The sequence below is a fragment of the Xiphophorus couchianus genome, chromosome 17, assembly GCF_001444195.1.
Source record: "Xiphophorus couchianus chromosome 17, X_couchianus-1.0, whole genome shotgun sequence".
NCBI lineage: Eukaryota > Metazoa > Chordata > Actinopteri > Cyprinodontiformes > Poeciliidae > Xiphophorus > Xiphophorus couchianus.
The window spans coordinates 15,052,765-15,079,298 of NC_040244.1; the positions used below are offsets into that span (position 1 = coordinate 15,052,765).

Sequence of the window (26,534 nt, forward strand, 5' to 3'; positions counted from 1 at the left end):
CTCCACAGGCCTGGCTTTAACCGGTTCTTCCTCCACTAGTAGACTATTAGCAGGCGCTTCTGATCCTTTAAATCAAGGCTGAAAACCCACCTATTTATTTTGAGTTGGAACATTGTCCAACGGATCTGATGTGAATTGAGGATTTTGATCATGGCACACAAAATGTAATGTTTGTTACTGGTTTTTCAATTGTATGTGTTTTCTTCCATTTTTATTTTAGATTTTTGTGTTTTTATGATGTAAAGGACTTTGAACTGCCTTGTTGCTGAAATGTGCTATACAAATAAACTTGACTGATTAATTGATTGAAACATGAGCCCCATCCTTTTGGAGCAAAAACGCATGACGAAAATGTTAAAAGAAAAGGGGTGCACACTTTTTTGTGTCACGTTTTATGTTAATGTAGTTAAAATAAAGGGGAACTGAAATTTCTATCAATCAAGTCAAGTTTATTTGTATAGCACATTTCAGCAGTACAGCAGTTCAAAGTCCTTTATGTCATAAAAACACTAACTTACAACGTTATAAGGAAAACACCATACAGTCAACAACTAAACAAACATAACATCACCAAAATGATGCACATTTCAGGAAACATTCTGAAAGTTCAATTTGTATTTCAGAATTTTATTCCAAGTTTGTTCGTTTCTTAATGCTCAACTAGAGTACCGTTTGGCTTTATTCAACATTGTCCTTTTTATTACTGCTGTTACAGCTAATCTATACATGTTTCTATAGTGCAGAATAGACTTTTTTTGGCAGTATAAAGGATTATTGGTAGTCAACCAGATGATTAATATTTATCTTATTGTCGGAAAAAATGTAAGCATTTATTAAATAACATTTTCTGAAAGCTTAATTCATATACTGTATATATGTATGTATATATATATATATATATATATATATATATATATATATATATATAAAGAGTTCAAATTTTTTAGGTCACAGCCTTTCATTATAAATGGTGAGAAATGCAATTTTGAGATTTTAAATGCTGTCATTTTTAACCTACATACATCATTGTTAGGGTTCTTTTTATGTTCTCGCAAATAATACTCCAGAAATGTTAACATATTGCCATGGGTTAAAATGCTAAAAAAAAAAAAAAAAAGAAGAAGAAAAAAACAAGAAGTGCAACGATCAACCTGTATGATATAATATCAACTGTATTTATGACAGGCTGTGTGAGCGTCAGGCAGCCAGCGAGTCCCAGCCGCTGCAGATAAATGGGTCCCTCCAGGAAGATCAGACGCACGTGATAGGAGCGATTCACTGATTTCCGTTCAAGGCAGTGGGCGGCGCGCGCGCTGTCCGTCTCCTTAATGCGATATACGTGAAGAGTGCGCGAGTCCGCAACAGTCCAGCCAACCAACCAACCAACCAACCAACCAGGCGGCGCGCGAGCCCGCTCTCCTTAAACCAACCCAGCAGAACCAAGCCGAGCTGAGCCAGTCTGTATCGAGTCCGTCCCGCACACAAGAGGACGGGCTCAACGATGACCTCTTAGCGCATCCGATAATTTTCATTTTTAATTTTTTTTTTTAAACAAACGGAAAACATTTTTTTTCTTTTCCTCCCGGCTTTTTACGTTGAGCTCGTCGACACCATGTACTCTACGGCTCCGAGAACCGATGTTGGCATCTGCCAGCTGCTTCTAATCAGCCACATAGGTAAGAGAACGAACTGTTGCGGTAGAGAAAAGAGGGGATAGAAAGAAGGGTTTAAATGTCTTCTGACTGACATGTGACGATATGAACGCGCTTCATTTTGAGCTGCGCGCGTCTAATGAATTCCCACGGACACCCAACGCACTTTTCAGATTATGCAATCGTTGGTTAAGAGTCGCTTTGTGGATTTTAGTTCAGCCTCATTAGAATGAGCAACGGGGCTGTTTTTATGCAGGGATATATATATATATATGTATATATATAATTTTTTTTCTTTTTAATTCCCTGCTGAAAGAATATTTTCCTCTGCAGTCCGTCATGCAAATGAAAGTCTCTGGGGTCAGTATTTTTGAACAAACACTGTGAATGACCAAAACAAAAACGCAGCTGATGTTCTGCAGAGGGACCATGTGCAGGACTTGAGATGCTCACTGCAATCTTAGTTGCCTCAAATATTATGTATGGAAAAGAAAAAAAGAAATCCAAAAATAAATAAGAACAAATGTGCATCTTTCTAACAAATTGCTCTTTTTGTTCCACCTGGATACTTTTTGTCTGTATGAACTGTTACTGGTTAAGTCTGAAGAGAGGACTGGATTTGGTAACAGGTGACAAGGTGGGGGTTAATTTCTAGTAGTCTAATTTCTACTCAGATAGAAAATGGACAAATTACCTCAAGTTAAATGCCTGTGAGAACTTTTGAGTGGAGGGCCTAGGCCAGGACATTTTTGAAATATGGACAATGTACTCATCTGCAGTAGATTTGTTCATATAATAGTGGATATTGTTGTGACTGCTGACATTAACATATTTTACACCGCTGCTGTTTCGGTTAAAGCTTCTGAAGATGGCAATAATATGCCTGACGGTAATAATTTTGATGATGATGGTGATTAATTTGTAATGAAAGTGGTTTGAAGTCACACTTGTGTCTTTATCCGTCAGTATTGCTACAACAACCTGCTGAAATAATCAATAATCAATGTGATTTTTTTTTTCTTTTTCCAAAATGCAAAAGATTTTGGTTTGGACAGTGAGTCTGCTCTGAAAACCGGCAGAATTGAACTGAAATTATTAGAAAAGATTAAGGGTTATCGTACAGTTATTAAGGATTATCACGAGACGCCGGAAAGCATAAGAAAACATCTGAAAATATTCAAAAATATTAAGAAGTTGTGTTTGAATTACCCAAATAGCGTCCCTAAAGCGTCTTCCGGTGGTTAGACCAAACAAGATGCTCAATGACCAATCAGTGCACTTTTTACATATGACCGAAAAATATTGACACTGCAAATTGTCAATGAACAATCCAACGCTTGTGGTTTTTAATTGCAATATACTGTATTTGCAAGGCAATTTCACCAATGTCGAAAAAACTAAATTTCACAATTGTGGCGTTTTCACTAAAGAAGAAACTCAATTAAAATCACATGTGAATAAGTTTGTACATGTGATAAGTCATTAAAAATCATGCCACGCCCTCGTCTTCCTACCACTTCCTGCCGTCTTTGTCTTTTCCATCGGTAGTAGCATCCGGCTGTTGATCATGTCACTCATGTGATGCAAAAAAGTGATTCCTTTGTAGTTTTGTGACAAAGGCTTTTTATTAAAAAAAAAAAAAACCTGAGGTTTTTTTTCTGCAATTGGTATCTTTCCATCAAGTGGATTTATTTTCATAATCCCAATTTGTGCAACGCATCATAGCAAACCTAGACTCACTTTACGCTGTTTTTAACATTTGATAGTCCAGTCACTCTTCAAGTGAAAAGCTGAGTGATTCTGGTTAACCACTGATTGGTTTGTTGCTTCAACTATAATTACCTTTCTATAATTTTTTCCCACAGAATTTAAAATCAGTTTGGAAACGCCTCACTCTCAAGTTTTTTTCCGAAAAGCTTTGATAGTTTGATTAGAACTGGGAGAAATCAACATGAGGACGCTAACATACGTACCACTCCCTCCTAACAAGGTTATTTGATTTAATTTGGCATTTCTTTTAAGGAGCGCCAGAAGATGAAGACTATGACGTTCTGCCTCGGAAGCCCAGATTAGGCTTTTTCCATGTCCTCAACTTGCCTTGACATGATTCTTCTGTGATCATGTTTTACTCAGAGGAAACCAATAGAAACAAAACCCAAAAGAACTGTAATATACGGTAGAAATATACCAACGGTCAGAGATGGAATGAGTTAAAAGATGCATCACTACAACCACACGCATCCTCAATTCACTGTCTTTTAACCCTTTTCCTCTATGTCTTGTTATTTGCTCTCTCTATTGAAACGAAGTGAACCCGATAAGTACTTCTGAAAACGCCGCCTGTCTTCCAGTAAGCCTGGACTCAAAAGGAACACATTTTCATGCCCTACCTTCTCACACTCTGCTACATACATATAAATTGCTGTGATGTTATGGCTGCCATCTCTGGCCTTGTTTCCACCAATCAGCATGTGCCTCTCTCACCGAGACATATGCTCTTCAGCATGGTTCCATCTACACTCCACGGATCTCTGTAGCTCTAGCAGACGATGCCCGTCAATCTGATGGTATCTGCAGTTCAGCAGGGGAGCGAGATCATGACATGCTTTCCTGTTTTTCTGCAAAATTTTACTTTTAACATTCAGTATTAACCCCCCCCCCCGAAAAAAAACAACAACAGCGTTTTGAGTTCTTTGAATCCAACTGCGTTCAGATTTGAAGCTAATCTTCTTGAGCTCAGCATGTTTTTTCTCTATGCGGTACTTTCCTCTAATGTTAAGAGCAGACACCATTTATCCCACTTAGCCTGCACAACATGATTGCATTTGATGCTTTCTACTTATAATTGCGTGTGTTAAATCCCACCAGTTGAGATATGTGTGAATACTAAGTGGAAGCCTCTAAATAAAAGGCAAAAGGCAGAAAAGGACTATCAGGAGAGTTAGGGCTTCTTTCCATAGCCCAAAACCTATCAAAGTACAAATGAGTTCATTTAAGACCAAATGCTGCAATATTGATTGACTAGGTTTTGGATTTGTGAGTTGTGGATACAAAGTCTCAATCTCATATTACTTTAGTTGATTAGAAATAAACGTCAGCAAGCAGAAGCAGTTATCAATGGCTTCCATTGATAACTGCTTCTGCTTGCTGATGCAGGAAAGTGCTCGCTCCTGAAAGGTGTTGCCATGACAGTGTCTTTTACCTATTGCATTTAAAAAAAACATCTTTTCAAAATTCTGTACTTTATAACATTGCCAAAATATTTGTACTTGGACATGTAGGCTTTTATAGATTGAGTTCTTAAAAAAAGAGAACAAAAAGGACCAAAAACATATATAAAGTTCATAGTTAGATGGACTAAAGGTAAATGTTTGCCATGTCAGAACTTATATTTGTCAGTGCAAATTGTCAACAAATAATCCACAGTTTATGGTCTTCAAGATATTTTTTAGAGGAGAAAATTAGAATTTCGGGAACAGACTTTGGCATAGCTTACTGAGGCAGCAGCTTTGGGTAGATCTAGAAATGTTTTAAAAAACTTTTATTGTCTTACTTATTCTTTGATGAAAAGATGTTGTACAGATTTCCACAGTTTAGCATGCCACACCGCGGGTAGCTCAGTTACACTCTGCCACAGAAGCCAGTTGCTACGTCAGAACTTATTTGACAAATATGTTCCCATCTCCCCTTTAGTGCCTTAAATTTTTTTCTGAAAAGTCAAAAACCACCTCAAGCGATTGTAAACACATTTTTGCAAAATTGGGAAAATGATTTAGAATTTTGTCGTTCCATTAACCTTTTCAAATGCGATACTTAAAAATGTTGACATGGCTGCTGATAATTCAACCCATGTAAGTTATTAGTGTGGTTCCAGAAAAGCCCAGAAAATTCATTCTGTTGTAAGAATTGGTATTGTGGATTCTCTTTAAGGGTGGTTCAGTGATATTGAGTGTCCACACAAGTTATCAAATCAGTAGAGAAAGTAACCTTACAGACAGCCTTGGTCTTTGGTGTTGTGTGTTATTCTAACCTTATTATGTTCAGACTAAAGAGCACCACAGTCGTCTTAAAAACCTTTGAATTTTGTTATGTTGTGAATAAAAGGCATCATGTTTCTTCTTAAAATACTAAGCCCATAAAAGTCAGCAGCTACTGTAGGTGTAGAGATATTCTGATTAGTTTAGCTTTAGTGTTTGGGCCAACATTGGACACTGGATATTAGCTTGTTGGACAAGTACCACATTGGCAACTTGCAAGTACACTGTATATGCTGTTGGTGGACGTAGTTTTTGTAAAGTAGACACTCATAAATAGCTGTCCAGTGACAGTTCTTACAAGATAAAAGATGCCCTCTTCGTTTCACTGAGGGAAATCTGGGCAAAGTGCCACCAAACATTATGTCAGGTTCAATGTGACATCAGCAATCATATGTTCTGCTGATGGGATGCCATCTGGCTGAGCACTCGATCCAGAGGGGTCTCGTCCGGTCGACATAACGGGATGCCGGATGGTACAAAATTAATTGGCTACAAAATAGTGACACATGCTTCTGGGGCCCCATAGCAAAGCAGAGGGAGTACATCCATGAATTTAGTGGAAGAGCGATGACATAACTTGCAGTCAGATACAAATCACCAGGGCATGGGAGTTCACATCCAGCTGGAAGGCTGCCTTACAACCACTTTATAATTATACTTGAATGAAATGGCATTTCACTGGTCTGAGTGGTTAGGATGTCTGTCGGTGTTTACTTCTACAGCTCTTCTTAAATGCCCTCATGAGCTATTCTAATGCATTTTGTCATATCAGATCCACAAACCTGAATTTGTTGTAATGGGACTTAATGTGGATGATGTCGATTGGGAGTCTTGTCAGAGTAAGTACATGGATATTGACACATATTGGACACAGACTGTAATTTCTCATGTACACTTTTTCTCAAATATCCACTTCGGTCTGAGTTTTTATAAATAAGCGTTACTAAACTGAGCTTTTGAGTGGATAAAAGGCAGAAACTCATAAAACCAAGATATTGCGCTACACGTGGACTAGGCCTAAGAAAGGCATAGAATCTTCACAATATGTTAGAAGGAAATGAATACAGTAGGTGATCTTCCAGCAAATGAATGTGTGCTGAGACAAATTGTTCCATTTTGTATGATCTATATCATCGCTCCCCATTCTTGACTGTCATTCCCAGTGTGTAGTTGCAAAACTCTGCATTTGTATCGCTTCTCACATCCTATCCTGAGTGAATACTCCACCCTGGTGCCACCTGAGGATATTTGCTATTTGTTGAAATGCTTTCTACTGAGGAGGAATGTCTCCTGCTGGGGAATAAAACTCAGGTTTGGAGCTTCTTTTACACAACCTACCTAACATCAAAGCGATAACAAATCATCCCAACATGATTGATTCAGATAGTTTTCCTAAAGCCGCCTTAATGTTGACTTTGAAGAGGAAGACGCAAGAATGCAGAAAGTTTTATTCTAAACTTGGCTACATTGAAACTCTTCTGAGTGTCAGAAAGATTTAGCGATTTGAACTACATAGAAACGTCTGTGTTCAAACTGCACTCCATTACATACATTGAAGACGAACAGTGAATCCAGTGGGATGGTTACCACAGAGTTAGCATTGCTAAAAAACACAGATGTTACACTGAATAATTGATTACCTGCTTTCTTCTTTGATACTTTATCTTCTTTTCCCACCACTTTCTCGCTTTTCTCACTGTCACTTTTTCATCTGACCTCTCCATCTAAAGGGTTATATTCATAAATGCTCTCATTCTTTAATCCACTTAGCTGTGGTCTGGTCTAACTTTAGCGGCATACGGTCACGGCTATTTTAAAGCTGTTCTGTGCCATGAGGATGTCTTGATCTTCTTGATGCTGAGGCACCTGGACAGTGAAACCCCGATCTCGCTACTCTGACGGTAGATTCTTTTACTAGCATTACCAGGGTTTTCGACCTCCCCCCTGAAGTCCCGAAAGAGGGTCAAAAGACCCTGAGTCTAAACTGACGACTCTGATGGCTCAAATTAGCATCCCTTCTTCTATTGTAAATGTAGCCGTTGACCGTCAGGCCAGAAGGTAGGAGTGTGAATAGTCCATGTTGGGGGTGGGTATCTATGATGGAGGCAGCTCTACAGTAGACTCTCCTGTAGGTAATGCTCTTCAGTTTAGTTTTGAAGCATACATGAAGTGTTTTTGGAGAGATGTGACCTTTTGCAGCTGATCCATGATGTTGTGCTGCATTATCCAGGTCATTTTGCCAAATGTACATAGAGTTTGCAAAACATACAATCTGTTTCAAGAAATATGCAAAGGTTTTTCTAAAATAAATTAGTAATGTTTTTCTTTTAAATAAAGCTAAGTGGGTTTAAAATGACAGTTTAGAAATAAATTAACCAAATTAATTGTGTTGATCCACCTCAAAAAAATCATGCAAAAAGTGTAAGCAAAAAAATCTGGGAGACTTTGCACATGCAAATTTGCATGCAGCCTTTTGTGCTGTGGAGGATAAATAGGTGACTGCTTCACCTATTTAGTTCACAAGAAACAAAATGCAGAAGAGGTTCACCACTCAGAAGGCATTGGAACTGATTCAGAGCAGTGCCAGCCCTTGTGATTCAGATGGAGAAGACATAGATCTTCAACCGGATTCGGACTCTGAGCTGTCTTCAGGTTAGATTTCTCAACCGACCTATTTTATTTTCCTGACTATTTTTTATTTAGAACCAAACAAAAAGTTAATTTGAAATTGTTTATCTTGCAGATGAGGAGACTCTCCCTCTACCAAAAAAGACAGCTCGTTTGGGGAGTGAGCCGTCAGAGACCGCGAAAGATGGCACAGTGTGGCACGAAGAACAAGTGGGGACATATCTCCATTGAGATGCGTTGATTGCTACAAATACACATGTGGCAAATGCACCAGGATCATACCCTGGCAGTGCCAGGTATGTTCCGACAGTGCAGACAGACTGCTGAGTGAGTGCTGAAATGCCAGCCTAACAAGGACATGCCACTCACACACACACATATGCAGCCCCCCACTGTGCCTAGTGTAAATATGTGTGGAATTGTTTTATTTCTTGTATTTTTTGTATCGTTTTTAATGACAAAAATAAAAAGCATTTAAACAAATAACAGTTGTTCTTTTGTATATTTCTCATGCTGGAATTTCAGTCCTCTTGACTTAGACACAAATACTTCTGGTCATTGCTCACAGCTGTACCTGGCTGTAAAATTTCTAATTCTCCATTTAAAATATTAAAATTAACTCATTGTGCTTTTTTGCTAAAATAAAATTAAGCTAAATATAATATATATAATCTTTATATTATAAAATACAATATACTGAATAGAACTAACTAGACAGTTAGTTGGGAGTTAAGCTTTCCCCCTTCCTTTGGTGCGCCAGTAATGGCCTTATTTACAGAACAAAAGCGCCTGTTCACACCTGCTTATAGGATGCTAGCTAAAATCCTTCAGGTCAGTCGACCCGTCTCTGGGCTCCAAAGGTAGAAATGTTAAATGACCCTTCTCTGGTAATGCTAGTGTTTTAGCAACGTCAGAAAAGTGTGGCAAAGGAGAAAAATAGTTGTTTAAATGGCAATAAAGGTTCTTTTCATATGTCCTGGGTAGGTCCCACAGTTCAATCCTCCCACAGTTTTATAGGCAGGGTGTATTGGGAGCTTTTTACCCTGTGCGCTTTTATAAGTTTTTTTTATTCGGGTTTCGGGAACTGACAGTCTGACAGGACAACCCTTTTGCTTTCATATTGTCTGACCGTGACATCCGCCGCGCTCGTCCTGTAAGCGTCGTGCTAAGACTGCGGTTGGGTTAAAAAAGTACAAGGACTAGTTCATTAAAAATCATGGCGGCAATGTATGTAAACACTTGCATGAAACATTTGGCTAACTGTATGATGCTGCGAGACTCCTTGTGTTGCGTTGCTGCTACATGCAAACTAGCGTGACTTTTGTGATGCGAATAAAGTATTTCCTTTGCAGTTTTGCAAAAAAGAAATCTTGATGTGGCTGAAAAACAACCTCATCCTAATGCAAAAACGTTTTACCAAAAAATGTGAGTTTTTCGCAATTGCTTTGTTTCTTAGATCACATTTTTTGATCAAATGTCAAATACCAATAGAAAAATGTAAATTAGATGTTTGGATTTTTAAAAAATACTCAAACAGATAATCATGACTCAATCACCAGAGGTTCTGTTTAAAGGTAAATGTTGGGAATAAAACTAAATTAAATAAAACTAAATTTCTCTTTACAAAGTGCCTGAAAAGTAAACACCTGGTTAAAAAAATTACTTTATGGTAATTATTAAATTGATCTCTCTTTTACATTAAGTTTCTCAGCATAGTTAAAAAAATCACAATATTCTTTTTAAAAGGCTAATTTCACATGTGATTATCAAGTCGACCAGAACTCTGAACACCATATTTACAGATTTTTTTTAGCTTCTTATACAATATGAACCAGTAAAAAGAGCTGCCCAGAATCAAAGCCGAACATTTTGTCTGTCCTCACGATGAATATAAGATCTAAACATATGAATGTTGTCAGGCATAGATAAACTTTTAGGAAACGCATCTCAGAATTCAATCATTCTAACACAGTTTTCATTTTAAAATATTAAATCAGGGTCATATTTTCAGCTTTTAATCTGCTGAAAGGTTAATCCTGCATTAACCTCCACTATAAATCAACCCTTTTAACCAGCATGGAGTCAACAGTGGATAACGACTCACATTGTATGCACCATTTCCTTCATTGCATCAAGCCATATTGTTGCTTTTTATCTGCAGGTTTTCATCAGGTAAACCTAACGTATAAATAATGCGTTGCTTCAGGCAACTGAGTGGTTGTTGTGAGTAACTGAAACATTGCCAGGACCCACTTATTCACCCAGAAAATTTGGGTTAATGTATACAGGGATCTGAATACCAGTTTTATGCAAACTACTGGCTTTTAAAGATACATAGAAAACATGTTTGTTTCTTTATAGTGACACTATTGCATTTTCCCAATATGCCTCAAAATGGCGATAAGGACTTAGAATTTTATCTCGCTTTTTCTTTTTTGGGTAATATTGTGATAATAAAAAATCTGATTAAAAAAAACAACATTTTATACTGTATACATTATTTCTCAAATGTTTGTAAAAACAGTCTGCATGCCAAGTGCGACTGGAATATTGGTGATGTACTACTGGTTTGAGAAATCTTTACTCTACCTATGAAATATAAAATATCTATAATTGCTACAGAAGAACGGATCCACACTCTGGGCTCAACTGATGCAACAACTGCCACTGCTTGATGCAAAACAAAGCAATGCCAGCACTGTAAGAATGCTACAGACAAACTGCTTGCTAACATTAGCATTTCCTTCAGGACTTAAAGCACTAGTGTACAGATTTGTTTTGTTTGAATCTAGACTGCTTTTGATTATCTCTAATTTCAAATTAAATTACATTTCCCAAGAATATTGCCAACATTTTTTTGAAAAAGATTTTGTGTGCTTAATATTGTCACAGCTGATGGACGTGGTGCTTCTTGTATGAATAATGCGACGGGCAACCCCGCCCAATGAAAAGATAGTGAAATCAATTTTCATTTACAGTTGGGTCTAACTAACTTTTGGTATCCTAATTCTCACCAGCATCCAGGTTGCCAACTCATCACTTTATCAGATATTTTTTTTATTTGCTCTTTATTTGTCCCCCCTTCTATAGCTACCCTGGGCAACTGCCCATATGGTCAACATAAAAACCCTCCACTGACTACACCTCTACTTATAGCAACTATAATAAAGTTTTTATAATCAAATAGTATCAATTTTGTGGCAATTCCTGTAAGAATTTCATTTAGTTTGAATAACTAGTGAAACTACTCGGTTGTGCACTGAGACGAGGGATTAACGAAGAAACCAAATACATTTAACATTTACATAAAGGAAGCAGCTAGGCATGGGGAGCAGAAAGTTTTCAGTAGAAAAGAATGATGGCAGGATACCAGAGAACAAAAGGTGAAAAGGAGCAGAAGAGTGAAACTAAGTCGCTAAGACCAGCGCTCCGATGTTCAATCATCAAATGCCAGCGCTCTCTCCAGATGAGGAAGCCTGTCTGAAGTTCCATTAGCTGACAATGGCTGTCTGTGTCTGACTGGGCTCACATAAAAAAGCTACTGTTGTTTTTTTTCTTCCCTTTGGCACCAAGGATTGAGACAACTTCACTACCTTTTAATCTACCCAGATGATGGTCAGTGGAGACTTCAGTGCATATGTCAAAATCCAGGATTTCTAAAGAATACCATCATTGTCCTCTAATGTTCAAAGACTCCATCAACAGCTCTACTACTGTTAGTGAACTTTGAACTTAACACTGCAGTTTAATTGTTGGGCCAGACTGAACTTTTCCACTTTGTGTGTTATCAACATTTTGTGACAGAAAAACACAAAGTAGGACATAATTGTAAAGTAGAAGGCACATATAAGCTTTACAAAATATTATATTGCTAAAAGTTAGGGATGCATCGATCCACTTTTTCACTTCTGATACAGAAACTGATATTTGAAGTTTAGTATCAGCTGATCTTATACCAAAATTGGCTGAATTGACTTAATACGTTTCTTTTTTCAAACACAGACATAAATGTACTGACATACAGATATTTATTTGATAACTCTGCACCAGTACAGCACACTTAAGTACACCAACAGCTTCACAAGCTTGGTAAAACTGACAAAAACAACTACCTTGGTCGAACATGTAAAAATAAATTGCAACAAGCCTTCTTTCAAATGCTTCAGAAATTAGGAATTCTAAATATAATGTAAAGTCAATAATACATCATGATGTTGTTCAGAGCACAAAGCATAGAATTAAACTGAATAGATCTGCCCTTATGGATCTGGCACATTGTCAACGATACCCGATCTAGAATTATTTACAATATCAGAACCGATACAGTTATTTATATCGTATCGGCGCATCTCTACTAAAAATGTCAAGTCGTGATCCTGATACGTGAGTGTGCTGTTCGTTGTAGCTCTGGCTATATGTTGGACAGATTCAAAGTTGCACAATTGAATTTTAGGTATCAGTGCTGAATCACAGCTGCAGTTCTGCTAGTTTAAAATCTCAGCTGTTGCTTTTCTGTTTGCTGCTCTGGATTTGTGCCACAGCCCCTAATCCTGCATGCTAGGTTGGTTGTACTGCATTCAGGTAAGAGTGTGTGTGAATGGTTGCCCGTCTCGTGTGTGTGCTTGTTGGCAACCTGTTCAGGGTTTACCCACCTCATGGTTGCTGAGTGTTGGGAGAGGTTCCCAGGCTCCTTCTGTGGCATGGTAATGATGTGGCCAACTGACATGCCAATCCTTCGCCTAGCAACAGAAATGTGCTGTCACTTCTGTAGATAAACGTGGATTTTCTGGTTTTGCCAACATTGATGATTTAGGTGTCGAATTCAGATGTTGAATTTTCTTTTTTATGTTTTTGTCATCAACGACAAAATCCATGAGACTTTTCACTTTCTCTTCACTCTTGTAGACTCAGTCCCTTTCCTCTTTCCTGGTGAATCATTGTAAGAGTGGGCAGCCAGCTGTACTTGTAGGATTATACACATGAGGGCAGATTGGTAAATGATCTCGACTGGCATTCTTAAAGAACTCTAAGACTAACAGTAGCTCCTAATGATGCCATTCTTAAAAGAATCTTACAATTTCTTAATTTTTTAAGTTTTTTCTTTCTAAACTAGATTCAGACTAGACTTGTATATAGGGAAAGTCATCAGTAAAAGCAATTGTTCCAACTCAATGTAGGAAAGTTTATAAGGCGATCTAATAATTTAATTTCCTTTACTGTACGGTGAGAAAGAGAAAAAAACTTTAAACATCTATAACTACAAAAGTGAGTCCTCCATTATATTTGCCAAATATCAGACCTTCCGGTGATCATAGGCACTTTCACAAAGAAACTAAGTCTCCCACACTCTGCAGACACTAGTTAGTACGTATAGTATAATAAATAAACATCCGGATAAGTGTGGCTTGTTTGCCTTTTTGTTCTTTAAAAACAAAATGGCAGCACCAGTTAGATTATCAAAGTTTTGTTTGAAGGAGCCACAAGATTTCTGGAACCATGTTCTTTGGACAGAGGAAACCAAAGAAAAGATATTTGCCCATGATGCACAGTGGCATGTTTTCTGAAAACCAAATGCAGCACGCACATCTCATAATGTCCAGCATGGTGGTGATAAGCTGATGCTTTGGCTGAAGATTTGGGTTGTTTTGCCATGAACTTCTCTGTATACCAATTCTATAGTCAACATAAAGGCATCTTTCCTACATTTATAATCTATGACGATTTATAATTGATGCTTACAATTACGTAAGTAACATCTCATGTCCATTCATTCAGACTTAAGAGATTCATGGTGCCACACTTTTGTCATTTTGGTCTCTCAACTGCGTTCAGGGTATCTGTTCTTCTCACAGAGTTTGACCCCGAAGCAACTGTCTGTATTGTTTCCCTTCTGCACATTCTTGGTTTTGTGGGGTTTATTTTTGGCACAGCTGTTTGACTCAAAGGTTAATCCAGGTGCATGAGCATTTGGCACACTTGCAGTAAGCACAGTCCCCCCAGCTTCCAATTTTTGTACTTCTCACAGATGGCCGTCCTGACCGGCTGTGGACTTTGGCTGAAGGGAATAAACGACAGAATTTATTGCACACAGGCCTTATGAAATGAATAAGTTGGACTTATGGTGATTGCTCTAGGATATTTCACAGTTGTCCTATTTTTTCAACATTTTTAAAGATGTCTTCTCCAGCAGTGTGACATTCAGAATTGTTGTCGGAGTGTCAAAGTGAGGCCCAACAAATTAATTTTTACGAGTGAAGCGTTACGCCTCATGATCCTCCAGTTGTATAAAACTTTAGTAGAAACTGCATTGGGTTTTACTGCAAATATAATGGAAAAGGTGGCGAAAAAGAAATAAGGGAAAAGAAAAAAGTGAGAAAGGTTTAAGAGTAGAGAGAAAAAAACATAGAAATACAAGGAAATATGAGTCAGCACCCTGGAAGTCTGCTTCTACACCTGCAGAAAGAGAGAAAAACAACCCCAAAATAATCATTTACAGCAACATTGAGATTTAGCAGCAGGCAGAACCAGTTTGGTTTGATGGAGGAAGTTTTTCTTCGTCCTGGTCACGGAGGGAACAGAGCAGAAGTCAGCATAAAGCTTCTTCTCCTTCTGGGAAAGTTCATTAACGGGCTGCGAGTGTGACCAGAGAGTGGTCAGAATCTTGATCCACCCCCCCTCTGAAGCTAACCCCGCCTCCTTCAGACTCAGACTCAGGCCTGTGAGTGCATACATGTGTCTTTGTCTTATTGTTCCAGGGTGTGCGTGTCTGTGTGCGTCCACAATAGTGAGAAACAAAGGGCATGACCCGAGGTGGAAAAAAGCGACGGGATGGTTCTGTATCCATGGTGATGGAAAGAGTTGGAGTAAGAAGCTGACAGGAAGTCTGAGGCTTCTACACGCCATTGTGGGGGGAGGGGGGGATTGGAGGGGGAGCTGCAAGTTGTCATGGAAACACAGCTGATGGACAGCATGTTAAGCTGATGCTGTGGAAGAGCCCTCTCATGGATTTCCTGTTTATACTTTTCATACTTTGTCAAATTTTCATATCAAACACAATCAGAGTAAATATGATGTGTTGTTTTTAGGGCAGCAACTAATGATTAGTTTAGTAATAAATTATTCTGGCAGTTAATTGGATAAACATTTTTAACATTCTACACTTTTAATCTAACCGATTTAGCTTTTTACATACAACATTAAAAAATACATGAAAAGATGCAAATAAATAAATGGTTTATTTGCATCTAGACACCAAATAAATATTTTGGTACCTAGAATGCAATAACAAAGCATTCCTTCAGTGGATTGGAAACAGGTGAAGCTAAAACTATGCTACTTGAGGAGTTTTGGGTAAAACGATACAAACAAAAGTAATTAAGGTTTTTATCTTGATTCCAAAATGTATATAAACGTATATATTGTACAGTTTAGGCGTAATTACTTCTCTGATTATGTTCTTTTCAGCTAATGGCCTTTTTTTTGCATTTGTATACATGTAACAATCAATTCCTAAATTAGCTGACTATTATTTCAATAATGATTAATTGTTCCAGCCCTTGTTTTTTAAATGATGGTTTATAAACCTGTAAACTCAAGAAACCATTGAAATATAATCTCTCTGACAGCATGAAGTAGATTACAAGACCACAAAATAACGTCTTTGTTGATCTGAAACACTTTGGGTAGAAACCAAAACCGCAAATCTGTGAGTCACTTTGTGACTGAACTGTGCATCTTTTTTATAAAGAGCAGTGGATGTTCTTTTCACATCCTGTTTTTTCTTCTTCTACAGCTGACCTTAATATCTCCTGGTTAAAGATGGACCTTTCCATTTAAATCCGAGGAAATCTTCAAAAAGATCTTTTTTTTTTCTTTCTTTTTAAACCAGGAGCTTAGGTATTAGCTTGCATCCCTGCTCCACTGAACGGCTAGCGGATTACTAATCGCACACACACATAGTATTTTCTCAATTTGTGCCAAGCAGATGGAAATGTAGCATCTTACTGCCCTAACTAGGCTTGCAGATTAGTGAGCCTCTCACACATACACACGCGCACACAACTTGGCTGGACGTGTGCCATGACAAATTCTCTGCGGATAAACCTATCTGCGGCGCGTCCGCCCACCGACGACTCGCCACCAATCAGAAAGCGGGAGCGGGGCTGAAACATTAACTGCACACATCAAACGGACACAAACTCGCCCGCTCGTCTCGCTGCGAGTCCCTCAGTGTGATTCTGAACGTGTGTATCCGTTCAGCAGTTATTCATAGCTTCATTTTACAGCAACTCCCCCCAGCCCTCTATTCGCCCGAGCTTTAACTAGAAGCAGAAATTTGAGGTCAGCCCCCCGCAGGGTCTGTACTACTCACAGCTCATTGGAGACATGCAAGCTTCAGGCTAAAATGTGGCGAAAACCTCTCTGCAACTCCGGGCTTTCACCTAGATTTGAGATTTCTGAAGTGCAGTTGTGGGGGAAACAGCAGAGCTTTGCTGAAACATTTACAGTGAACAAAAAGAGGCCTCTGACACATTTAGTTCCACAAATAGGTCTGAAGCTGAACATCGGCCCCATTCAGGATACTAAACTCTTTGTATCCATGCTGTTGTCTTGTCTGTCCTCTCACAGTGCTACCACTGTGACATCATATTGACAGCAGGAAGTGTTCCCACAATCTGTAAAAATATCCCTATCACAATGGGGGGGTGGATTCTGTGCCTGTATTATTAATTTCAGCTGTGCACCGATTGGAGTTTTCCAGCAGATCACCAATCTTTAAAAAGCCTGACCTGCTGATTGTAATTTTTTGTCTGTCACCAATTTCTGGTGTTGGTATTCTCTCCTTTTGACTGACAGACACGCAAACCAGGTCACACCTGCATATGTGAGTTTAATAGGAGTCACCCACTGTGGCCAACTTAGCAAGTTCAGCGACCTTTCAGACCTTTGTGGAAGTAGATAAGATTGGTGGGTAAGATCTGCAGCTGTGTTTCTAACTGCACAATTTGACATTTGGGAAATACATTTGCTTTAAAAGAGTTTTATGTGAATTTAGTGGAGCCAAATAACTGTAGAGGAATTTGTGATTAGGTATTAGCTTCTGGTTGGATATATAGAGGGTTACTTGACACTGTGAGGGCGTGTGCATGCGTGTGTGTCAGCTGTTCATCCACATTACCACCTCCAACACAAGTCCCCGTATTGTCTTGGTCAAACTCACAATAAAACTTTCTCACAAGTCTTCCCTTGCCGCTTTTTAAAACTACTGGAGAACAAGATGCTTCACACGCACTAATATAGACACACACACACACACGCCCCCACACACGCACTCACCTGACACAGTCACTGCTTCCAGTTAAAGTCTGACCTGATAAAAGTTTCTGTTGCAGCGTTAATGCCGCCGACACAAAGCTCGGTTTGTCCTGCACCCAGAAACACAATCCTCCTAGTTAACATGGAGCCTAATCTCAGTGACGGGGAAACTCTGTCGCTCTCAGCTTTTCTTCATCCCTCCATCATCTGAGATGCAGCAGGATGTCGTACTACTGTGATAATGAGACAATAAGAACTATTTATTAATACTTTTTTTGGTAACTGTATGGTTGTAGCACAGCAATTCAAAGTGCTTTACATCATGAAAACATAAAAAAAAAAATGAACACATAACGTAGTCAACAGCTGTGAAAACGAATAGCAGACATTATTTTGTTTAGTGCCATCATTAAAATCATCAAAAATATCATCAGTGTTCCATTTATTATGGTTCAAAATCAACTCTACACAGAATTGATTTAAAGGAGCTCAGTGTTTTGGCTGATTTGCAGTTTTCTTCAAGTTTGTTCCAGATCAGAGGTGCATAGAAGCTGAATACTGCTGCGTTCTAGACTAAGCTTAAAACGTTCCTTCACAAAGCTTATAGATAGACTGACTTCGATTGTCTCTGGCCGACTATATTCTGTGACATGTTTCAAACACTGAATCCAGGGAGCATCAATCGATTAATCATGATTAATAATTATTAACTAAATTAGTTATTGATTGATTGCTGACTGGAGTATATAGACTCTTAAAAAAGGCCGTCTGCTGAAAGAACACAACGGTCAGACAAGTTTACCAAAAAAAAAACAACTGTACAAAAAATATCTACATTTTGGGTTTAAGATAAACAATCATCTTTGTCTGTTGATCTGTTTAACCCAGAACTCAAGTGCCAGTTTTAGCTTAACCTGGTTTAAATTCAGTAAAAAAAATAAATAAATAAAAAAATCTCATATTAAGCACCATTTACTCCACTGTATGGGTGTTAAACACAATGGCTGAGCTTCTCACACGTTGATGTTGGAAGTATGTTTTAGCTGCAGATGCATCTTTTTGCTACACAAAACGAATCTTAGGTTTATGTATTTTTGGCAATAAAATGTTTGTTTTTGTATTTGAAAAGGAATTTGACTATTTGATTATTTGCATCTTTTGACGTATTTCTAATATTGTATAAAAAAGCTTTAATTGCTGAATAAAAAAATTGCAGAATGTGCCATTTATTTATGCAGTTAATTGATTAATCTTTAGAATAATTAATGATCAAATAATCATTAGTTGCTTGTTTCGGTAAGTAGAGTCGATAATCCTCATTGTGGTTGTCCTGGGTTTGACTCCTGACCTCGGTACTTTCTACCTGCACCCTTTCCTGTCTACTTACAGTCAGGAAAAAGGTAAAAGTCCACTAGCACCAGCCAAAAATGAATTGTATAAAGAAAATACTGAATCTAGTCCAATTTTATCTCTTGAATGTTTTCTTTCCTTCACAATCCTATTTAGACTGTGATCATCCCTGTTGCTTGTGTGCGTTTTTTGTCACACTTTTTCCTTCCACTCAACTTTCCAGTCTTATACTTAGATACAGCCCTCTGTATTTAACTATTCAACCTGCTTCGTCAGCAGTTACGTTTTTTTTAGGCTTCTCACACGTTGCTCGCTTTAAAACCCCCTGCCTGCAGAGGCTGAAGTGACTCTGCTGGAAAACTGTTAAGTTAGCAGTATTCCCCTTGATTGGATAGGCCATAGCATAAATATTTCAGTATATGGTTTTATATATCAATCTCATGCAACATTATTTTCTGGAACACTGAGTTGTTGGTCTAACTGTTTGCCATAATCATTAAAATGAACAGAAATAAGCGCCTGAAGCTCATCGTGTCAACAGCACAGTCAGAACGTTCTCTGCTTAAGCAGACGCAGTGGGATAAATCCAGAGAAACGCTAAGTGTGAGAGAGGTCAAGTGTGGTAATTTACCCGGCTGACACTCCACACACAGCTGAAGGCTATATAAGTTATCGTCTGGCCTCTGAAGGCCTGCGCCTGCGGGAGTGTGTGTTGGTGGTTTGGCGGCCAACAGGTGTCACGTTTTATGTGAGGCGGATGTTGTGCGTTTGTCACTGACTGCAGCTGCTGTGTAGGGTTACTTTCACTCAAGAGATTTCAGTGTAGTTATTTTTATAAGTTGTGACCTAAAAAAAACTAAGAAAGTGCTACTTATTATGTGATGACAGTTGGTTAGATTGATGCCATGTTTTTGAAGATCGGGAAGCGGCGAGAGGTTTTGATGGTTCAATTTGGCTTCCAGGCGAAAGTTCTTTAGACAAAAATAGTGCTTCTTTACTTAGCATTGGTCAATGTGAGAGGAGTGTATGATGAGCAGCTTCATGCTAACAACACAACGATCTATACCATTATCTAATTTATATAAAAAAATTAAATATCTTTCAAGAAAACATTTAGATTGCAAGGAGTTTTATCTCTTTTATGCTATGCTATTATGTAGCATTTCAGAGTACAACAAGCTAATACTGGCTGGTTTACTAGTTTACTAGGGACATTTGCTTAGGTGACTCGGCAGTAGAAAAAACTGTGTTTGGTGTTAGCATGGTAAAAATGGAGCAGACGTTAATCAGTCTGTTGACTGGAAGTGCGCAGTAACAGGGTGAGGAAGGACAGTGGTGCGCTACAATAGCTATGATTTAGCTATCCATCCAACTGTCACACAAATTCTACATGAACTTTTGAAATGTCACAAAAAAGAAAAAACAAAAGGAAAACAAGGCACGTTTCCTTCTACTGATTCGGAGTGAATCAACCAGGCTACGCAAAGCGTGATTTTGTCATGGCTGTAATAAACAGGAAGTAGAGGTTGCTAACTAGCATGGATCACATATTTCATCTGTACATCACTCTCATCCCAGCCTGGAGTGCCTCTCGCCTGCCACTTGAGACTACAGTTCTCCCCTCCATGCTGGAAGTTTGGACTTTGGACTTTGAAGTTGTCTGAGTTTTGTGCTTCTGGTAAGGTGTAGACACAGCAGTGGACAAGAAAGTGTGCTATGTCAGAACTTTTTTGGCAAATGTGTTTCCATCACCCCTTTTGCACACTAAATCTTCTTTTTTAGTAAAGCCAAAAACCACCTGAAGCTAGCGCAAAAACTTCGTGGCAAAATTGAGAAAGTTATTTCGACTTCTGTTGACTATACAGCTGGACAAAACTTCAGTCACTGATACTTTCTCTGGCATCTCAAAGAGACCTTTTTCCATTGAGGCAATTCTCAAAGTGACCATTTTGACTTCCATGCTAACTCTAATTTCTGGTCAGAAAGATGATCTTTGGAACAGAGACATTTATTATTCTGGTCTGGAATCTGGACTAAATTATGATCCTCCTCTGTCCAGTGTCAGAATTCAATGGTTTTACTACCCTCGTCTGTAATCAGAACCATGCCTGGACTGGGTAAGATTTATGAAAAGGCTTGTTTGAGGTTAACTTTGAAGCAAGCAAATGGTTTCTCTGTGTTCTTGCTTGAGTTTCAATGCTTCCGCTTGCACAGATTTATTTATTTTCTTTAGATCTCTTCTTTTAAATTCTGCATTTTTTATTGTTGCTGGAATGAGAATCAGATTTTCTAAGTCTGAGGACAGCAGACAAACATAGATTGCCTCCTGCTGGTTGGGGTCAGTCATTGCCTTAGGAATTTAATACCTCTTCCTGTTCATGAGTGATTGTGGGTAGGATGGAGCAAGAGATGGATGTTGCCAAGGGTAAGGCTGGTGAAACTGTGGTCTGTTGTGATGAAAAAACAGCTGAATTAAAGAGGGAATCTCCATGTAATATATGGTCTTTAATTCCAGCTTTCCTCTATGGTCAATAAATGTAGATCATGTCACAAAGAACAGGATCCTGGATATGAAGAGCTTCCTCTATAGGGTTTCTGGTGGGGGTGCAATAGGCTGGATGATTTGCAAAACCTACATAACTTGCAAGAAAGAATCAAATAATTATGTTTTTCTGCGTTGGGTTAATAGAAAACATAAACCTTGCTTAAACAGCAGTCCGTTGAGGTGCCTGATGAGGGCCTTCCTTTCTAGGCACATCTCAGGAGGACATCAGAGGGAACACCCAGAACTCCCAGTAAGGACTCATCAACATCTTGGGAATCTTGGAGAATTTTTTTTTAGTTTTGCAAAAGAAGAAGAAAAACAATATGGTTGGCACAGGTATTTTTCTTCCTGGGTTTGAACTCTAGCCTTCAAGCATGAATGGAATATTTGGAGTGTTTGATAGAGCTCTTCCTAAAATCTTAAACCTACTAGCATTCTGCCTCAGTGATTGGATGGCTAATCCTAGACTCATTTTTACTTTTGACCTTGAATAAACTGTCCTGCTTCAACTTCAGTAATGTCGTAATCTTTCCATTACCGAAAAACATCCTGCTAAGCTAAGATTAATAGGAAGGACTGCATATGCAACAATCTGTTGCAAACGGTGATCTTTGTACAGTGCATTTTAAAAATTGCGTAAGTAAAATCTCCATCTGTACACATTTGTAAGCAAAAGGAGCAAACATCAGCCATCCTGGACTGATATAGTTCAACCTCCTGGACTGTGTCTATGGAATTCTGAAGGGACATATTAGCATTTGTTATGTTTACCTGCAATACATTACAATACAACATAAGCTGTGTTTTCATTGACTGTATCAGTGCACAATTTGATATTTAGAAAATAAATTGCTCACTTTTGTAATGGAATTGGAGCTATACATCAAGTTCATAGGAAGAGCGATTTTGGAAAACTGAAGATTTTGACTTTTTTCCTAATGGTGGTTTTCTACAGAAAATTCTGTCTTGTAAACCTTTTGATATCAAGCCCTGAAAAGTGTTGCAAAGCAGGTGCTGTGTAGATGGGTGAAATCATGAAGTGATTCAGCGTTGGGCTTCATGCATGGTCAACCTGCAGCAATAAAGGCCCTTCACTTTCCTCTGCTCGCTTTAAAACACAGAGCCCCGCACGGCTTCTCTTTTTTTTTGCCTTTTATATGACTGATGGCTGCTGTATGAGCGTCTTAAACCCCTAATACCAGCTTGTCACCGCTTAAAATGTAAACGTACCTGAATGACCCAGTGTCCATCAAAACGGAGCAGTTTTGATGTCTTTTTTTCTGCGCTAGATAAAAAACTGTGTTAAAATTTCTGCTTTCATCTTAGAATGCTTTTTTTTAATTATTTGTGAAAGTGAAAGATAACCTTTCTTTTCAGTTCTTCCCTTCTTCTCCTCTTCCTCTGAGTAGATGGTTTGGTTTTTTGCCCACAAAATGTTTTAGCAAAAACTGTATCTGTAGCTGCTTTTCCATTACAGATGTGCACAAAAATGTGTCAGTATTCTGCTAATGCAAACCCCCCCGCCCACAATTTCACAATTGAAATAACTGGAACAAGTTTGTTCACGCGACAAATCTTTACAAAAACACTTCCTATTGTTACCAAATGGAAACAAAATGAAAGTCAGCTTTTAGTAAAAATGGAAAGAAGAGAATGATCATTCTTTGTTTGGGTAGAGTTTCTATAGCAAAGAGCCTAACAATATTAGTGCTACCTACACAACATCTGGTGTTAAAAGTTAATATTTCAGGATATTTATATATATATATATATATTTTTTTTTACTGTAGGAATGGAGCAGATTTTGTCCTTATGTTAGACTGTGAAAATTGCCCAATCTGTCAAGCTACGGGTGTTTTTTATCTCTGTTTTTTTCTGCTGGTGCTTCATGGATCAGAGTTAAGTAGCTTAAACACAAAAATGGCTACTCAGAAAATAGAGGCGGGGCTGAAGCTGAATATGAGAAATCTGCACACAAAGGCCAATAATACTTTACAAGCCGTTCCATAGTAACCTCAGTGACGTGATAGAGGACTCGTGACTGAACTGTGAAAGTAAATGCAGTGGGGCATAATTTATGATGTTTACACAAATACTGTAACCATAGGATTATTCACAGTGTGTCTGTGCCACATGTTGTTGTTGGGATGTTACTGCGACCTAACTCTGACTCTGACGCTTTCATCTATTCTGTTTTTTTTTCTTTCTTTCTTTTTCAGAGTTACGCTTTGAAAGATCAAAGAAAGAGAAAATGTATCATTTTGGTATTTCTCCTTTGTGTGTGTGTGTGTGTTGCTTTTTTGCAGTTCCATTTAAAATGTTGCCAACTGATTATTTTTTTTATGCTCAACTCTATACATATAAATAAGCTTACCATAACACAGCAAGGCAACTTCTAGTTCAATTCTCCCCACTTATTACATGTTATGCCTAATATATTCTATTGACTATAAGCTATTAATTGCTACACAATAGATTTTAATCATTTAGTTTAAAAAAATCAATAACAACAGTGACTTACAAAAGGATTCATTTTCAGGTTTTTATTAGTAAAAATAAAGTTTTCTTTCAACTTCACATTTGTATTCCACTTTGTGTTGGTCTTTCACAATAAATTCTAATCAAATACATTAATGTATGTGGCTATAATGTGACAAAATATGTGAAAGTTCAAGGGGTGTGAATACTTTTGTCACTAAAAAACACTCTGACTCAAAGATCGGTCGGCAACTTGGGGCACGTTGAGATGGTAGGTAGGGAGCTGGAATTGAACCCACAACTTTAAAACTTTAAAACTATGAGTTGACTACACTTCCTACTGTGCCACAGTTGAATCACCAGTGTAAAAAAAAAAGTGTTCTTGTTTTTTTTTTATTTAAATTTGATATAGATTCTATTTCTTTCTTAAGTTTATTCATGCAAATCTGCTGTAACAAACTTGGACGTCAAATGAGAGAAAATGTGAATATTGGAAAGCAGTGGGTGATTGATTTTTATTTGTTCTGTGCAAGTTTTTGGAAAACTCCATAGTTGAGTATAATACAAACCAATACTTGTTTGTTAAACATATCTGCTACAATAACATTTCTGTCTTGTTTTTGATAGTTCTGGCGGTGGAGCCGCCGGCCCAAGGCCTGGAGAAACTTCCAGAAGAAATGAACTGGTCCTACTCAGGTCTGTTTGATTCCTTTGATGTTTTGGTATTTTTCTCCCCTCCAGGGGGTCTTTTGTGGGGTCCAGTGTCCCTTATATGAAAGTAGGCTGACAGGAAAGGGGGAAGGAGGGGAGAAGACATGCGGCAAATATCGGCGGGTCCGGGAGCGAACCTGTGACGGCCGCGTCGAGGACTCAAGGCCTCCAAACGTGGGTCGCCCTAACCACTACGCCACCACAACAGGCCCTTCTTTTGATGTTTTACTTGTTTAGTGGCTGCAAGTGGAATTTTGTTTTCCAGTTTATTGCTTCTAGAGCCAGCTTATCTTAAACAAACTACTTTTTTAAAATTCTGGTGTCATAAAACTTAATCAGTTTTCCCAGAAATAATCACTTATCACTTATTCTGCAGCTGCAGAGCCCGTATTAGACGCAAACGCCACAGCAGTATGAATATCTGATGAATTGCAGATATTATCCATTAACCTCTCCCGCAGGAAAAGGTTGATCTGCCTCGGACCATATGGTTCGGTGACTTGAGCTAACTCAGCACGGAGCCCCTGCAGAGTTAAGCTACGATCAGACAGAAACAAAGAGTGGACGCAGACAGGCAGTAAGGACCCCTCAGGGAGCGATTAGAGTTTTACTGCTCAGGAGAGACCCGCCGGCCATCAGCAGGGTAAAATAAGAGCTATTAGGGTTATTAACCTTCACCTCCACGGATCACATTAGCTGTAAAATGCTAAGATGTACGATGATTTCCACTGCTGCTAATAGATCTCACCTGGAATTATAAAAGCAAACCGTTTCGTTTAGTTGATTAGTTACAATTACATCATCAGTTTGATCACTTAGAGTGACAGCAAAGTGAAAACCTTTTCTAAAGCTCCCTCTCAGCAGATTTCACTGTGAATATTAATGGGAAGAGCTGCTGTTTGTCAAATGATGTAGCACAGTATTTTCAGTGCATTACCTCCAAATGATGATAATCAATACGAGAATTCTGAAATACGTAGGAGCCATTAGACACCAAGCCAAATTACAACAGAACAAAACCTATTTCTACATGTTCATTTGAGCAAAATTCAATGGGGTTTATGCTCAATTATTGACCTACCCCCTTACTTCCAACCTTGGATGAATACAAAGCCAATGCTTTAATCCATTTTGTACCCATTACTGCTGTTATACGTGACAAAGACTGAATCTCAATAGGTGCACCTGCATTTCATCTTTCAGATTGCTCTGTCGTCTTGTCAGAGCTTTGCAATCAATTTGTCTGCCACCTTCACCTTGTTTGTCATATTGTAATGGCTTTTTTTTTGGTGTGTGATACACTGACATGAATAATGAACAACCTGTCAGCAGCAGAAGTGAAGTGGATACACATTTTCCTTTTCTCTGTGTTGGATATGGAAGTTCATCAACACAAATGAGTTCCTCTGGTAGTTCATTGAGATTCACTGTAACTGTAGCTACCACTGTGTGTGTGTGCAAAAGCGTGCATGTGTACACAAGCTTGTTTTTGTGTCCAGCTCTGTTTCTCGCCTTGTGCGGTGCTCTGAGCCGAGAGTAAAAGCATTAACATTTGAAAGGACCACACTTCATTGTGAGGCACAGCGCACCGCGTTTTTAGTTAGGTCAGAAGTATCAGAAGTAAAGGGGGGACCGGGGGGAAGCGAATGAAAGAGAGACGGCCAGCAGAACGAGAGAGAGTGAGAGTCTGAGAACTTTCAAGACAGGATACATCCAAATCCCTATAGGCCTTTACAATGAACTCGCCTCCAACAAACCATGGCTGTTCGCTTAGATTTACTGCAACAGGTTTAAATGACTACATACCTCTCATTAAAT

The 26,534-nt window shown here is 38.5% G+C and overlaps 1 protein-coding gene across 2 annotated transcripts in view; it reads left to right on the forward strand.

Annotated features, from left to right (window-relative positions):
* Positions 1-1,284: 1,284 nt before the first annotated feature.
* The window catches only part of ptprz1b (protein tyrosine phosphatase receptor type Z1b), a 62,066-nt gene continuing 36,816 nt past the window's right edge, over positions 1,285-26,534 (forward strand). The window contains exons 1-2 of one of the 2 annotated variants that reach the window (XM_028044042.1): positions 1,285-1,676; positions 24,633-24,701. In XM_028044042.1, coding sequence (XP_027899843.1) covers positions 1,613-1,676; positions 24,633-24,701 — 133 coding nt within the window. In that variant the 5' untranslated portion in view covers positions 1,285-1,612. The remainder of the gene's footprint in view (positions 1,677-24,632; positions 24,702-26,534) is intronic. The other variant, XM_028044043.1, reaches the window with a different exon arrangement.